The sequence below is a fragment of the Schistocerca nitens genome, chromosome 11 (assembly GCF_023898315.1).
Source record: "Schistocerca nitens isolate TAMUIC-IGC-003100 chromosome 11, iqSchNite1.1, whole genome shotgun sequence".
Lineage (NCBI taxonomy): Eukaryota > Metazoa > Arthropoda > Insecta > Orthoptera > Acrididae > Schistocerca > Schistocerca nitens.
In genome coordinates, this window is record NC_064624.1 from 17,838,925 (window position 1) to 17,855,980 (window position 17,056).

Here is a 17,056-nt window from a genome sequence, read left to right on the forward strand (position 1 = left end):
TCAGAGATTATAAAGATGCAATTTTTTTTCCTACAATATCTAAAGTTGTTTGCACAGATACATGCATGTGAAGGTTTTTTATATCAAACAGTAACTGCTTGGTATTTTGATCACAATGTAAGTGTTTCATTTTACTAACAAGATGTTGACAGTTGGGAGTTGAATAAGGGAAGACTTTTTTTTAAGTTGTGATGAAGAAACTTTCCTTGGTCATGGTAAATGCTAGTCATACTAATCGAAATCCGCCAAATTTGATGTTCTGTTTTGTGGACTTTAAACTGAAAAGGTAACTCTGGAAGTTGAGGGTTAATGTCAACCAACTGTCTTTCATGAAAAGGTCTGAGTAGAAATTTTGCATCACGAATTGCAAATCCAATTTCTCTTTGAAAACTGGTGTGGGGTCCTGATGTAGCATGAAAATATTGTTTTTCTCACAAAACTGTCAAGTTTTATTTACGTAATCCTGTTTGCTACCAACTACTAAGGCACTGCCTTTGTCAGATTTCATTATTAATGCTCCATTTCCTTTAAATTTCACATTAATGGTTTTAATAAATTTCTTGTCACTGTACTTTGAAAGCCAGCTAAATATTTGCTTACAATATCGGACACATCATGTGCTATTCTGGTGTGGTGAGAATATTCCATTTTTATGCTTCCATGACCACTTTTTAGATCTGCAGTCAGTTTTTTGAAAACATTTTGGTCAGATAAATTAGGCATAACATTATACTCAGAACCTTTTATCAAAAAAGAAATGAGTTCAAGTTTTATAACACAATTTTAAATGAAACTGTTATAAATTTTACAAATGATGAAGTTTCCTACGCGTGAGTACAATCTTCTCATAAACTTGTCCATCTGTCTTTGGTTTTTTCTATGTTAATTGTTTCGATTTTCTGATGAAGACACCCACAGTCAGTGTCAAAAGCGGGTTAAAATAAAATCCTGTCACAACCAGTTGGATGTATTGTACACATCATATTCTTACACGGTTGCTGTCTCACAGCCATGTTCAAAATTGCAAGACACAGGCCGATGTTTGTCCTACTCCTGGAGTATTTAGAGAGCTGGTCAGTCTGAAAAAACAATTTTTTTTTTAATTGTGGGCCATAGAAGCAAGAAACCACAACAAGACTGACCGACAAAAACTACTGTCACCATTGACAGAATGATTAGAAGACAGTGTGTAGTGGATACATCTCTCAAGACTGCACAACAAATTACTAACAGACCAAATGAGCTTTACAAAGTAGAAGTCTACGATTCTACAGAGGAACACTGACTTTGCACTCAGGGGTCGAAAGGCTGCCATCCTCGCAAGACCGAGAAATAGGAAGACAAAAATTAATTTTGCTACAGAGCACTGCAAGTGGACAGTAAAAGGTTGGTCCAATGTGTTGCAGAGCAACAAAAGTAAATTTAATTTGAAGTCTTCCAACGGGAGTCAGTACACCTGTCATCACGTAGGCAAATGATACAAACCACACTGTCAGTTTGCACAGATGTGGGAATTCTTCTCCTAGTGCACACAGAGGGTAATGTGAAACGCCCTTACTATAGGGACAGTTTAGACCAACATACACCAGAATGGTTATGGCACGAAACTGTATTCTTCAAAATGACAGTGATCCAAAGCACCAGTCAGGAAGTGTACAAGAACGTCTCGGTAAGTAAAAGATAAAGGCTCTGACGTAGCTTACTCAGAGTCCATATTTAAATATGATAAGAGTGAACGTGAAAGCTACTGGACAGACATGTTAGCTGGAGAGAATTCCAAAATGTATCAGGTTTCTATGAAGTTCTACAGCACCGACGTGGTCCACGCTGGCAACTAGCGCCGTGCGGCAGTGCTGTTCTGTTGCTGCCGGATTACTGGTTACTCTTCACGTTTTACTGTCCCCGTAATACACATCAATAGAATGAACACTGCACCAGGCTAATTCGGAACTGCCCTATCAAATGGGCACCTAAAATTCCGCTTCAAAAATAATTACGTCTGTAGTGAGAAACAAACCGACACTTTCTGTCGACTCAGAGAGCGCACGAAGGAACCGATGAGCAATATTTGTCTGGGGTGACTTCAGCTACACATACCAAAACTGAAATTGCAGGTATCTGCCGAAACACCGGAGGAAAAGTAGACGGCAACTCTTGGGGTGGACACCCTGCACACGTGCAGCAGGTTGAAGAACAGTGCCAGTAAAGAGTTGACAGAACAGTTACTGCCAGACACTTTTGAGCACCACTGCCGGTACGGCCAGGTCGAGCACCGACACCTCACGGTACGGGGGTGGAAAACGACTACGGCAGAGAGGCTGCGGGCGAGACACGGGGCTCGGCCACAGTCGGACTCACCTGCCTGCCCCTGCAGCACCGACTTCTGGGCGGTGATCATCTGCGGCGGCAGCTGGTTGGCCGGGAACGGTTTGCCGGCGGCGATCACCTGCGCATTGCAGGCTCGAGTTTAGCTGCCTCGGCCAGTGCAGTGCACTAGCTGATCCAGACGTTTACTGAAGCACTCTGTACCTGCGTACCTCTCAACCGGAACCTCGTATTTTCCACAGTTTGGCATTTCGACACACATTTCAAAAGATAGTTTACTTTGCTCGGTGCCAATAACAGATTTAATGGAAGACGTTCTGAAAAGGCACCATTTGCTACACATATAAAAGTCTTTTATTTCAATGGAGCACAAGCAGTTTCAACTTTCTCATTCACTATAAACTAACATACAATGCACCCTGTGCATTCACAGTGCCATGTCTCTGAACAACTACCACTGTCAAATTATTTTAATCACTGTGCCAAATTTGTCTCAAATAGGACAACAATAGGGCTAGTGATGTTTAATATCCTCTCTTGACCAATGGCAGTTGTTCATATACGTGGCAACACAGAACACATTTGGTCAGTAGAAAAGTGACGGTCCTTTACTCTGCAGCTGATGATCGAGAAGGTCAAATCTGGTTGTCCTCCAGTGAGATAACGGAGATTTATTACGTGTACAGTGCACAGTATCTCTTGATGATGTCTTCCATTAGTTTCATTAAGGCTGTTAGCAACTGCTGTCATGACAGTTTTACTAATAAGAGGTTTTTGCTTTATTCTGAAATTCCTTCCAGTAAATGTGAAGGTTGACAAAAGTAGAAATACGCAGGTACAGGGTGCTTCACTGTTCTGATCAAAACAAATTCACAACTTTTACTATGTAAATTAAGTTGGCAGAGAAAAATCGAAACTGTTCAGAATTACACGATGGATAACTACTGAATATACAAGGTGTACATAAATTCCGGGAACACTTTCAATTATTTATTGCACAAGGACTAAACATTGTACAGATGTCATACATATTGCACTTTGAAGAGAAGCCCTGAAACTTTTTCTTTTTTTCATATATACCACCACAGCGTAGTTCGGTAATTTGCCGATAGTCAGCGCTAGTGACAAACATGGCCCCACATTCAATTCACTCACACTGGGACGTCCTCTTCTCTTTGCTGGGCACAAGCAACCTGTCATAAGGAATTTGTTGTGCCAGTGGTAAATGGCCTTTCTTGTTGGTAGCTTGTTACCGTACTTGGTTCTAAACATCCGTTGAACAGCTGTAGCACACTTGTTTTTGTTGAACTCCAACATAAAGAAAGCTCGCTCCACACCTGAACTCGCCACGTTTGCAACTAGCACCGACTATCGGCAAATTACCAAACTACACTGTGGTGGTATACATGAAAAAAAAGCTTTCAGGGTTTCTCTTCAAAATGACATAAGTATGATATCTGTACAATGTTTAGTTCGTGTGCAGTAAATAATTGAAAGTGTTCCCAGACTTTATGTACACCCTGTATTACAAAGCACAATATAAGTAGCAAATTTTGTAAAACAAATGTGATGCATAGCTCATATGAAAAAAAAAATGCACATTGGTACAAAAATACGTCAAATTTATAAAAAGATAGTAATATTATACAAACGTTAACAGTTCTTTACACTGCAGTTGATAATAATCAAGGAGGTCAAACCTTGTTAAGGCTTATTACAATAAACTTTATGCAACAGATTCACTGCACCCATCATTTATTGAAAGTTACTGCTGTCAGCCATGTGTGGAATATTATTAGTTATAAAAAGAAATAAAAAAATTGTAGTATGTAACAAGCTTTGTATAAAACCTTTCCAAAGTAATAACTGCCGCGGAAAAATTGGAACTAACTGTGGCTGTGTCTGTAAGCATCAGTAAGCCTATGTCTTTGCATCGGTCTGGCTCTGTATCAAGTTCTTTGTCAGGGTAAATTGTGGTTGGCTGGACATGGACATACAAAGCAAATGTATCATAACATAAATGTCTCTTTCATAAATACTAAAACTGCTGGACTATTGGGATAATTTTTTAAGACAGGTATTTCCATTTTAAAAATTTTTAAGGTGTAAGGAGATGTATTCCTAACTATGCATGTAGCTCAATTACTTTTTCACTATTGCACCAAAGGAAAAAGTACCCAGTAAACTTAGTTTTCACCAAATTATTGCACACATCAATAGTAGGGAGGAACATTTTGAGACGTGAATAACACAATCCATGGCAGCAGTTCTCACTGCAGTTGCAAGTCCAGCTGCAATACAGTGCAGATAAGAGTGGAGAGGTGCTGTTAACTTCATCAAAATGCATACTATCACATTTTAAGATGCTGACCACACCATGTGTGTTTCCACACAATAGTTATACTAACAAATTTTAACTTGTTGCGTGCTGACAAAACCTGCTCATGATTGCAGCTTATAGTGATAGTGATGATAGTGATTATGTTTGTGACAGTCATGCCTGCACCTAGTACAGTTGTGCAAAACTCATACTGGGATGTAACCACATGTTGCAGTTTCCCCACACTGACGCAAGCATAACAATTTTTACTATATGGTGTAGCTTGACAATACCCAGTGGGCTACTAGAGCTAACTGCTAAACGACAAAATAAAATCATCATCATCATCTTCCTGTCAACAATTAGGCTGTTGTTTGTTCCAAATTCACAGAGAAAATCATTACAATCTTTTTTGAAGCCTTCCAACGTCTCTTTTCCCATTCAGCTAGTAGTTCAGGATCTTCTGGTAAATTCTGTGACCTGGCATTCTCACGAGATGATGTCTCCAATCTTCATCTTATTCCTGAATCTTTTTCATTCATGCTGAAAATACAGTATTTAATTCTGTTCTAATAACTTCATTTCTAATTATGTCTCTTCTTGTGCGGCCCTTCGTCTTTCTTAGACACCTCATCTCTACTGTTTGAATTTTATTTTCTTGTTTTTGTGGTAACCCAGCTTTCACTTCGATTGGAAAACACAGGAACCATCAGATCCAAAATCAAAACTTATAGAACACATGTTCTAACACTGAACTATCAGAAACAATTTTTAATCTGACTGTGTGTTTTCCTCGGAATGCTTTCATTTTCATTTTATTATTAGGAATTTTAAAATTGTACTTCTTGCAAATTTTGTTCATCTGGTATACTGATGTCGGGAGCGTATCTTCATTCTTTTTAATAATAATAATGTCATCAACAAACAAAAGTACATTCAACTATTCCTCGTTTGTTACCTTAATTCCTTTGTTTACTCTAAATTTCCATTTGCGAAGAAACCACTGTAAATACTTATAAGCGTAGGTAATAGTTACACTTTTGTCTAACATCTTGGTTAATAGTTATTTCTTCTAATCATTCCTACCTGTGTTTATTACAATGTGTGTAGTTTTTTAAAGATTTTTCAATTTCTCTATTATGTGGTAAGAATATCCACATTCACACACAATCTTCCATAGGCTATCACAGCTCATGCAGTCAAAGACCTTCTGAAGGTTGATAAAGATCACAAGAGTTTCTGTATTAAATTAGCTGTGTTTTTCTATAATGTTTTTAACTACAAGCACATTGTTTGTGGATGAATGACCTGATCTAAATCCATTTTGTTCTTCAGAAATAATAGTTTCTGTGATATTGTTCATGTGATTATTGATTATCTTTGATTACAGATAGTAGCCTGTGTTTAGAACAATGATGCCACAGTAGTTTTTAAAATCATTACATTCTCTTTGTTGAAAGAGAGATTACTTCTGCTGTATACCAAGAGTCTGGACTCTTGCTGTTCATCCAACATTCATTTATTAATTGGATAAGTCTTTTATTTAATGGTAACCCTCCATATTTAATTAGTTCTACATTTAATCCATCGATCCCAGTAGCATCTCTCTTCTTTGTGCCTTTCAAAGCATCTTGCAGTTCCTCCATAGTAATTGGATCATTGTTTCATTGTACATACTTTGTCCAGTGTCATCTCCAGCCTTCTGTGTACACCCCAAGTCTGTGTAATGATTTATGCATGGTTCATTGGGTATAAAGTTCAGTGAGCCAGTGTGCATTCAAAATAAAGCAACAGCATTCCGAAATGAAACTATGAGCACCTTAATCAGGAGAGAATAATGTATTTCATCCTAGGCGTAGTGAAAGACCCGAAACACAAGTATTTCTGAAATGTGTAACTTGTGGTTTTGGCACTGCCAAATGATTTTGAGTATATAATCAATATTTTTGGTTACTTACTTGAATATTTTACTTGGTTACTTACTTGAATATTTTACTTCATTTTGTAATTGATACTATCAATAATAACTAATAAAAATATGCAAGCATGGAAATTCCTTGTTTACATAATGTAAATTCAAAAATTTTCCATACATTATGACCTCTAAGCATAATTTGAATTGATTACAAATGTAGTATAATGTTAAAACACTTTAGCGATGTGAATGGGTGTTGAGGTCTAATATTATTCATATAAAATGAAATCAATTAATAATACAAGTGTACTTTTTTTTGCATAGTAAACATGTGTTTTAAGGTTAGAGAACCAAACTCTAAAAATTAAATACAATAAATTGTATAAAGATTATTGTAAAGTAATGAAGGTAACTGTGATAAATTTTATAGGCTGCAGCTTGCGGTTAGTGTCGCAGCCTCTACATTGTGGGGAGAAGAGTCCAATTCCTGACTGGGCTGGAGATTTCCTTCCCTCAGGGACTGGGACCTTATGTTGCCTTACTCATTTCATACCACAGGTGAACATCCTGGCAGATTAAAACTGTGCGCTGGACCGAGACTCGAACTCGGGACCTTTGCCTTGGAAGGTGGGAGACGAGGTACTGGCGGAATTAAAGGCAATGGTCCCGAGTTTGAGTCTCGGTCCGGCACACAGTTTTAATCTGCCAGGAAGTTTCATATCAGCGCACACTCCGCTGTAGAGTGAAAATTTCATTCAGAGGTGAACAGTTTGCTGCAGGGGTGTCAAATAAAAAGAGCTGCACCTTGTGGCCATACAATGTCAGGTGGGATCTCCTGGTCAATAATACCATACAATTATTTCACAATTCAGGAATTTCATGATAATATAATCTGATGGTTGGGTGGGGAGAAAAAAAAAAAAACACAAATACACAAATGGAAGAGGCCACGAGGTCTCGTCACAATTTTGGGACTACCGTCACTTTGGACTGACATTTTAGAAAATGTACAAGTTTTTGACTCGAGCGTTGAAGAAGAAGTTCTCCTTATGAAACTGACCCGTGTAATGACACATTTCGTGACCTAAGTTGAGTATTTCAGTTTTAAATGTAATATACCTGCTGGCAAGTGTCTGTGCGGTTTACTTTGCCGAGTCAGTTAGCGACTCGCTCTCTGTGTCTCCACAGTGTACTCACGTGTATGGAGGAGGGGTTCATGCCGGGCGGCGCGGGGTGAAGCTGCAGGTTTCCGGGCACCAGCAGCTGGCCCTGCGTGTTGTACAGCTGCTGCAGGTACGTCGGGTTCTGCAGCGGCTGCTGGATCACCTGCACCTGCAACAACACACCACACCTCACCTCACCTCACTCTTACACTCACAGTGCAGTGCAATCCGCTCGTCTATGTTCCCACTACCCCGCCGGCTCGAGCGTTCCATACGGTTCCACACTCTTCTTCGGTAAATAAAATACGAGCTTACCCGGTACGGGACCGTATCTGCGACTCACTTTGGGACTTCCTCACAGACACGATTCGACATGTCGCTCTCGGTGGCACACAATCCGGAGACGTAAAAGTGATGTCGGGAGCACCTCGAGGGTGTGTAATAGGCCCGATACTGTTAACGACCCGAGTATTAGTGACCGAATGGATAACGTCAGAAGTTCCGTAAGGCCGTTCACTGTCGGTGCCGACATCTACAGGAAGGTTCCGATGCCAGAAGACTGTAGTGAAATGTAGGAAAAATTACACACTACCGACAACTGGAGAGAGATCTGGTAGTCGACTTGCGTCATAAATAAATGTAACATATTGTGCATAAATTGGAGAGACCTAAGTTGCAATGGTCACATACAAAAAATTGTAGGAAAGAGAGATGTCTGACTGAAGATTCATTGAAGAATCTTGAGGAAATTTAATCTGTCACTGAAACAGGTAGCTTACAAAAGGCTTCTTTCATACTCCTCACAAGTCTGTGTCCCTTTGCAGGCAATAATAGTAGGAGAGAGAGAGAAAATCTAATGAAGAACAGAATTGCTAAGTAAGTTTGAGAGTGTTACCAGGATGCTTTAGAAGCTCTGGTAGCAGAGAAGAGGTTTACTGTTGAAATTCTGAGACTGCACACTGTAACAAGTGTTTGGCTAAATATTACTTGCACCCTGGTACATTCACAAAATTACCACACTGAGAAAATCAGAGAAATTAGCTTTTGCTTTTATTGGCAGTCGTTCACTTCGTGACTGGAACGGGGAAGGGGTCAGGTGTGTGGTGGGTGAGCTTGTAATCTGTAATAGTGGCAGCAGCACCCTCTGTCGCACACTGTAAAGTGGCATGCAGAGAGTAGGTGCAGGTGACAGGTAACAAAAAATGTGTGGCGGGCCACGCGAGACTGATGCTTGCGGTCGAGTGGAAGGCGAACATCGGGGGCGAAAGCTGTGACTGCAGCCACAGTGTGAGGCGTGTACAACTGTGTACAACTGTGGCACCCCTTCTCTATTTTGCTGTACACTGCAGCAGCAGCAGCAGCAGCAGCACACCACACACCCACACTGATGAGTACAACATCTGATGAATGTTAACAGTACCATTTATGTTGACTTTTAACAAAAAATTGGAGCAACAACAAAGAGAAGACAAAATGCCACATTTGTCATTTTTTAGCTTGCCTAAGGACTGTGGGATATATGAAACATCACATCACAGGGTTGTTTAACAACGATACTTTAGCAACCTGTAGGTATTTAGTGAAGATTAGCATTTCTTGTTAAGAACTCAAAATCACTATTAAGTAGCATATGACATGAGCATTTGCAGAATGACATTATAATATCCACACAGCAGTATGAATTTTTGTTCACTACACTTCGGGCCAAACCAGATAACGAATGCCGAAGATACAGAAAGCTGGCATCAAAAGCAGTACGTACTTTATTTAACACACCAAATAGGCCTCACAATTGTAGCTGAAGACAAATCTGTCACACAGGTGAGAAAATAAAATCTCAAAAGCAATAATACTCCATAGTGAAATAAAACAAACCATTCATTAAACTGTTCTTTTATCAGGGCACTCAACAAAGTGAACATTCAAAGAACATATAATAATATTTTTTGAAACATATTCTTGTATTGCAAAGCTGAGTGGTTGAGTAAGAATGAGCAAATCATTACAGTAAATCAAAATTGTTACACATCAGCATAAATGTCAGTTGAAATAAGAAGTCGTATATATGCTTCTTATCCATGACTCTTTTCATTGTACTGAAAGGTAAATTCAATTGAAAAAACTATACAAACATGTCTGCTCCACTGTTCAATCCCCCAACAGCTACACTGACCACCTCTCCCACAACTATCCCACAGGTCTTCTTCACAAACAAATCTTCCAGGCAGTATCCTTTTCTGACCTTCTGACTAATACAATTCTAATTTCTAGGAACCTCAGAAGAACCCCTCTTATCACTCAGTACCACAACGGGCTAGACTGCCTTCAACTTTCTCAAGTCGATGCTTGAAACGAGACACTATTCGCCCGATATCCTCCCTACACCGTACATTGTCACCTTACATCTCCCTCCTGACTCCTGTAACACTGTAACACCCTTGTCGGACGTTTCGACATTCCCAAACTATTATCCCTGCCCCACAGTGTAATGGCCAGGCTAGGAACTTCAAAGTGGAGGCGAGACACACCAATATCAGTTATCAACAGGTCAGTGCAGCGTGCCCAGATACAGTAACAACATACAGACCTACAGTGTGACAGGCAGTTGCACAATAAGTTTCATAGTAAAAAGTAGTTTTGTGGGCTTGTATAAAAGTTTTTCTAAACATAAATTTCCGCCTTTTTACTACTTTGTGTAGCTACAATTGTGCTGACGTTTTGTACCAATGTACGTGTGTCAGCAACTTTTTCTGGCAGTAAACAGAATGACGTCTATCCACAGAAGTTCACAGACCGAGTAGAACTTAAAAACTGTTCTTTGAATTAGCGGCATTCAAAAAGTTGTACCAAACACTGATGCTTTATTGAAAAGCAAAGAAGTAGTACTCACTGACATCTGGCATTTTTTTATGTTCAACTTGTGACTTAAATGTCAATTTATGCACAAACAAAATTCATCACACTACTGCAACTGTAAGAAACACCAAGTTTCAAACTTAGCTCCCCCCTGTTCGTCCCTTCACCAATATACAGAAATCTGAACTTCGTTTCATTCCCATTTCTCGTCAGTACAACAGTTTAGAAAATAAATGTGTTGCAAAGGACAGTACCCCCTGTGAAGCACTACACCTCTGTGCAACTAACAGTGACAGTCGTACAACAGACTCGTTTCCGACAGTTTCACAGGCAGAGCTACCCTGCCTCAGTTCCTCCCCTCCTCCCCTCCCTCCCACCACCCATCAGTCACTGCGATGTAAGCACGGGCCAGCTCGCAGCAGCCAATCGGTGGAAAAGCCTGGTCTACAGTGACGTGCTGCACCGCACAGGCTAGCCAGATCCTCCCCCGCCTGACACTAGTTTCCCTCACTTCTGAAGATGGGAACCTGCAACACATACTCACATCCCAACATCCTCCCACGCTTAACCTCTGTTAACATATTTTCTATCACTTCTTTTCCATTATCATTAATTACTTTCATATCCTTCTTTTTGTCATATCAGCTATCTACAGGCAATGCTATTTCAACTACACTGCTTTAACTTTAGCCCTGTTGTTGTTGTTGTTGTTGTTGTTGTTGTTGTGGTCTTCAGTCCTGAGACTGGTTTGCAGCTCTCCATGCTACTCTATCCTGTGCAAGCTTCTTCATCTCCCAGTACCTACTGCAGCCTACATCCTTCTGAATCTGCTTAGTGTATTCATCTATTGGTCTCCCTCTATGATTTTTACCCTCCACACTGCCCTCCAATACTAAACTGGTGATCCCTTGATGCCTCAGAACATGTCCTACCAACCGATCCCTTCTTCTAGTCAACTTGTACCACAAATTTCTCTTCTCCCCAGCCCCATTCAATACCTCCTCATCAGTTACGTGATCTACCCACCTTATCTTCACCATTCTTCTGTAGCACCACATTTCGAAAGCTTCTATTCTCTTCTTGTCCAAACTATTTACTGTCCATGTTTCACTTCCATACATGGCTACACTCCATACAAATACTTTCAGAAATGACTTCCTGACACTTAAATCTATACTCGATGTTAACAAATTTCTCTTCTTCAGAAACGATTTCCTTGCCATTGCCAGTCTACATTTTATATCCTCTCTACTTCGACCATCATCAGTTATTTTGCTCCCCAAATAGCAAAACTCCTTTACTACCTTAAGTGTCTCATTTCCTAATCTAATTCCCTCAGCATCACCCGACTTCATTCAACTACATTCCATTATCCTCGTTTTGCTTTTGTTGATGTTCAACTTATATCCTCCTTTCAAGACACCGTCCATTCCGTTCAACTGCTCTTCCAAGTCCTTTGCTGTCTCTGACAGAATTACAATGTCATAAGCAAACCTCAAAGTTTTTATTTCTTCTCCACGGATTTTAATACCTACTCTGAATTTTTCTTTTGTTCCCTTTACTGCTTGCTCAATATACAGATTGAATAACATCAGAGAGAGGCTACAACCCTGTCTCACTCCCTTCCCAACCACTGCTTCCCTTTCGTGTCCGTCGACTCTTATAACTGCCATCTGCCTTCTGTACAAATTGTAAATAGCCTTTCACTCCCTGTATTTTATCCCTGCCACCTTTAGAACTTGAAAGAGAGTATTCCAGTCAACATTGTCAAAAGCTTTCTCCAAGTCTACAAATGCTAGAAACGTAGGTTTGCCTTTCCTTAATCTTCCTTCTAAGATAAGTCGTAAGGTCAGTATTGCCTCACGTGTTTATATATTTCTACGGACTCCAAACAGATCTTCCCCAAGGTCGGCTTCTACGAGTTTTTCCATTCGTCTGTAAAGAATTCGCATTAGTATTTTGCAGCCGTGACTTATTAAACTGATAGTTCGGTAATTTTCACATCTGTCAACGCCTGCTTTCTTTGGGATTAGAATTATTATATTCGTCTTGAACTCTCAGGGTATTTCGCCTGTCTCATACATCTTGCTCACCAGATGGTAGAGTTTTGTCAGGACTGGCTCTCCCAAGGCCGTCAGTAGATCTAATGGAATGTTGTCTACTCCCGGGGCCTTGTTTCGACTCAGGTCTTTCAGTGCTCTGTCAAACTCTTCACGCAGTATCATATCTCCCATTTCGTCTTCATCTACATTCTCTTCCATTTCTATAATATTGTCCTCAAGTACATCGCCCTTGTATAAACCCTCTATATACTCCTTCCACCTTTCTGCCTTCCCTTCTTTGCTTAGAACTGGGTTTCCATCTGAGCTCTTGATATTCATACAAGTGGTTCTCTTTTCTCCAAAGGTCTCTTTAATTTTCCTGTAGGCAGTATCTATCTTACCCCTAGTGAGACAAGCCTCTACATCCTTACATTTGTCCTCTAGCCACCCCTGCTTAGCCATTTTGCACTTCCTGTCGATCTCATTTTTGAGACGTTTGTATTCCAACTTTAGCCCTATATTCCTAGATTTGTCTCCCTTCCTGTTCTTTCCTCCTTTTAGTCCACAGTTTGCATTTTTTAGTTTTGGTTTTCTTAGAAACTGAGGAGCCCTAGAATAATTTTTTTTCTAGATATCCTCCAGTGCTATCCCCACTTCTTACTGAACTAAATCTTGGTTTTCTCACTCAGAAAGTAGCACAAGATCTAGGGTCAGAACCTCGTATCATTTGTACCACCAAGGTGACTGTAGAAAATAATCCTCCTTTGAATGCTCTCCTTTCAATGCTGCTAACTGCTACTGATCTTTTCAGCCTCTGTATAGAGTTCACAGTTGTGTCCTCTTCTCGATGCATGATTTTCTTTGACACAACCTAGAATTATCCTAAAGTAATTAGCTGAAAAGCACACAACATACTTTGATTTGTCTCCTCAATTGGGAAAAATGTGCCATTACTCGTCTCATTTATATAGCAGCTGACTTATTCATAGGCACAACCTTACTCAAAGTACATTGTTATAAACTACATTTGGTGTTTTCCTTTCAGATGCAAAGGTGAACAAGTTTTGTGGTAACCTACACACAAAGATGCTACATGTAACTGCCTGAGTGAGAAACATAATTCTCTTACATGCAGTCTGAAACAATGGAATGTTTCCTCTTCTGCTTTATCTACAACCACATTGTACATGGATTTATCAGAAATTAGATCCTTTCAAAGATGAATGCTAAATTAGCTGAAACCAGTGGAATTCATTATATGAATACTGATGTGTCTTTCCTTTCCAGTTGATAATTCCAACTGTACGACATTTTTATAAGCTTTTTTGAGAGGGAATATCAGGAACACTGAACGATATAGGAATTCTGTTAGTTAGTTTACTCTTTCATCTCGATTCATAATATTGTATTCATAATATAGTATTTTTTCTTCCTCTGGTAACATATTCCGTATTTGCTAAAATTGTTCACCTACACAACCATTCTTTGTTTACATAGTTTCTGTCTACAACAGATAACAGTTTTTCGATGAGTTGTTATTCTGCCTTTACTTCCTTGCACTACTCAATGGTTAAGATAATTCTGCTGGCGTAGAGATCAACAACACACGTGCCATCCCAAGTCATATTCCGTAACATTTGGGAATACGTCCCGGTGCCCATCACAATGTGCTAGTGACCACTTCGAACCTCAGTCTCATCTTCACAAGTACTGCAGTCACTATGGCACAACCACAATTTTGTACAATGGGGCAGGGGGAAAAAGGGACTGTCGATGAGCTGTTTCCACTTTGCTAACACTTGGTGCATCCAACCTTTTATTTATTTTCACTTTCGATGTATCACTATTTTCTTTATTGCTTTTACATCTTCGTTCTCATCCCTCCCCTCTCTGTCTCTGTTTCCATTCCCTCCCTACCCTCTGCTCGATCTTAACAGCACTATTCATTTCCACTTTACTGCTGACTCTGTCGCTGTCTTCCCCGTACTCAAGCTGACACTTCTTACTGATGTTCCACCTCTGACCTTATGCTCCCTCTATAGCCTCTCTCTTCGTCTTTGCCTATCCTTGTCTTCCTCAAGTGGCTGCCTCTCATGCTGGGATGTGCGTGAACTGCCCCTCCTTTCTAATCTTCCCAACCTATTCCTCTCTCCTCCCCCAGGAAAGAACTACCGGTCACGAAGGCTAGGACCGTCCCGCGTCCTCTCACGAACTGTCAGTATCGGCAGTACTCGGTATCCTCTCTGCCGCACTCACCCTGCCGTGCCCCCACTCGTGCACCTGCTGCGGGGCCGCGGCCTGGGGCTGGGGCGTCGCGGGTGCCAGCGGCTGGTGCAGCGTCGACATGGTGGTGATGGCGGGCGCTCCGGCCACCACCTGTGCCTGCTGCTGCGACGCCTGCTGCTGCGCCTGCTGCTGAGCCTGTTGCTGTGCCTGCTGTTGCTGCTGCGTCTGCTGTGCCTGCTGCAGCTGCTGCTGCTGCGGGGTCGGCGCCGGCGCGATGGCCGTTGGAGTCTGCTGCATCGACACCGCCACCTGTCGGCAACGGTGCGCCGCGGGTCAGGCGGGCTCGCGGGGAGCGTGGCAGTCGAATGACTCTCCTGACGAGCGTCACTCGTGCCGACGAGTGTACGAAACTACGATATTCGGAGTTTGGTCACTATTAATGCCAAAAATATTTCACTGCTGTCTTCTGTGTTACTGACGGAGAAGATCTGTGAGGTCATTAATCTTGCCTATAAACTTTATATTAATCAATACTCGCACAGTTTTTACTTCTTTGCTATACCGGCTTTGAATTTTCAGTTATTATCAATGGTCCACAACAGTTCTCGGCCAGTGGCTGTGTCATGAGTTTGATGGGAGTGAACGTATCCTGGAGGCTCCTACTAGGTAAATACATGAAGTCTACTCGGGCTCTTAACTTGGACCCTGGTGGGGGACCCAATTGGGAGCCTCGAGGACACGTCATTCCTACCCTACTCTGACACAGACGAGAAATATTGTGGGCTGTTGATAGTCACTGAAAAGTAAACTGCTGGAGCTAAAAAATACAAACTGTGCAAGCAATGAACAATATAAATTTTATAGCAAAAAACAGTTCAGCAGACAGAATTTGGCACCATACGACCACTTTCAGGCGGGTTATTGTGATGACTCATTTAATGGGGCCTTAATTGGGAGAAACATTTCAACTCGGTACATATTATTCTCGTGTCGGACAGCCAATGCGGAAACCTGCTATGGACGACATTTGCAGTGAGAATAATATCTCCCTGGCTAATGGTCCCCAGACTACTGTGAAGGTGGGAGGCAGGCTCGGCTGTGAGAGCCTACGGATTACCAGACATGGCACAGTAAACCTGGCTACAGTAATGTTAGCTACAATGCTTTTGTTGTACCTGGGGTAGTAACATGCTGTAGAAGCTCTGGGAACTACAAGGCTACTAGTGAACACAAAAAACCTGAGAGAAGATGGATAGAGCAGAGAGAGATTATAGAAGGTACGCGACTAATCGACACAGAGGAAGAGGTTGGAAGTGCTACCTGGAGCGGTCAAAAAGCATAGAGGTGTATCCACCGCAATGCAACGATAACTGTCATAGGAATGCACGGTATTTAATTTTCGACTGGGAGCGAGGATGTCTACTTAGTAGAAAACACGAGGATCCACAGTTTTCTTTTAAAGTGACTTGTTTCGAGAAGGGGTCTGATGAGACTTCTACATCAATGAGAGTGAAGATATGGAGTCAAAAATTACTGGAGAATAATAAAACAGGTCCCTATTTCATTTTTTGACATTTCCACCCTAATACTTATTCTCTTCCTCTGCAAGTGTTTTTAATTATTTTGTTTTGTAGCCTTACTCGTATGTGCCTCACAGTCTTTATCTGTGCTATAGATGGAAGAAGACAGGCTTAGTGTTCTGTTTCAGTTATTAACTTTTGTCGGTTTAATGTTATTTATTGCTGTCTGTGTTACAGCACTGACATCCTCACAGTTCCGCGTTCTAAGAACAGATGCTCGGTCTTCGAGTAAAGAGCAACGTTAGAAGATCTCCCTTATTCCAAGGTGTGAAATTCTTCCAGTGAGTCTGGCTACCCAGCTAATCCAGTTAGCGGTACCAGAGCGGGGGGAGGGGGGGGGGGGGCGGCTGTGCCTGAGACAGCTGAATGTGAACACCTTTACTTAGGTATTTGTGTAAAGGGATGCAAAGTGCCAGCATGTTTTTAACATACTGCTCTGTGTAGCATGCACTTCACAACCATGAAATTCTTTTCTGCAAAACATGAATACACTAACATCTAATGATGTAGACTGAAGTGTGAAGAGTTTTCTGAAAGTCTCTGCTGGGAGTTGAGCCTTATATCGAAGTGAAACATTTAACATAAAGAGCACAGAGAAGAAGAGACTAGAAACTTTCCAAATTGTTTGC

At 41.0% G+C, this 17,056-nt stretch overlaps 1 protein-coding gene across 1 annotated transcript in view; it reads right to left on the minus strand.

Moving 5' to 3' along the window:
• Positions 1–17,056, minus strand: part of LOC126213360 (polyhomeotic-proximal chromatin protein-like) — a 367,100-nt gene that overhangs the window by 91,198 nt on the left and 258,846 nt on the right. The window contains exons 5-7 of the mRNA XM_049941064.1: positions 14,878–15,156; positions 7,758–7,892; positions 2,359–2,446 (exon numbers count right to left, since the gene is read on the minus strand). Of these exons, the coding sequence (XP_049797021.1) occupies positions 2,359–2,446; positions 7,758–7,892; positions 14,878–15,156 (502 nt within the window). The remainder of the gene's footprint in view (positions 1–2,358; positions 2,447–7,757; positions 7,893–14,877; positions 15,157–17,056) is intronic.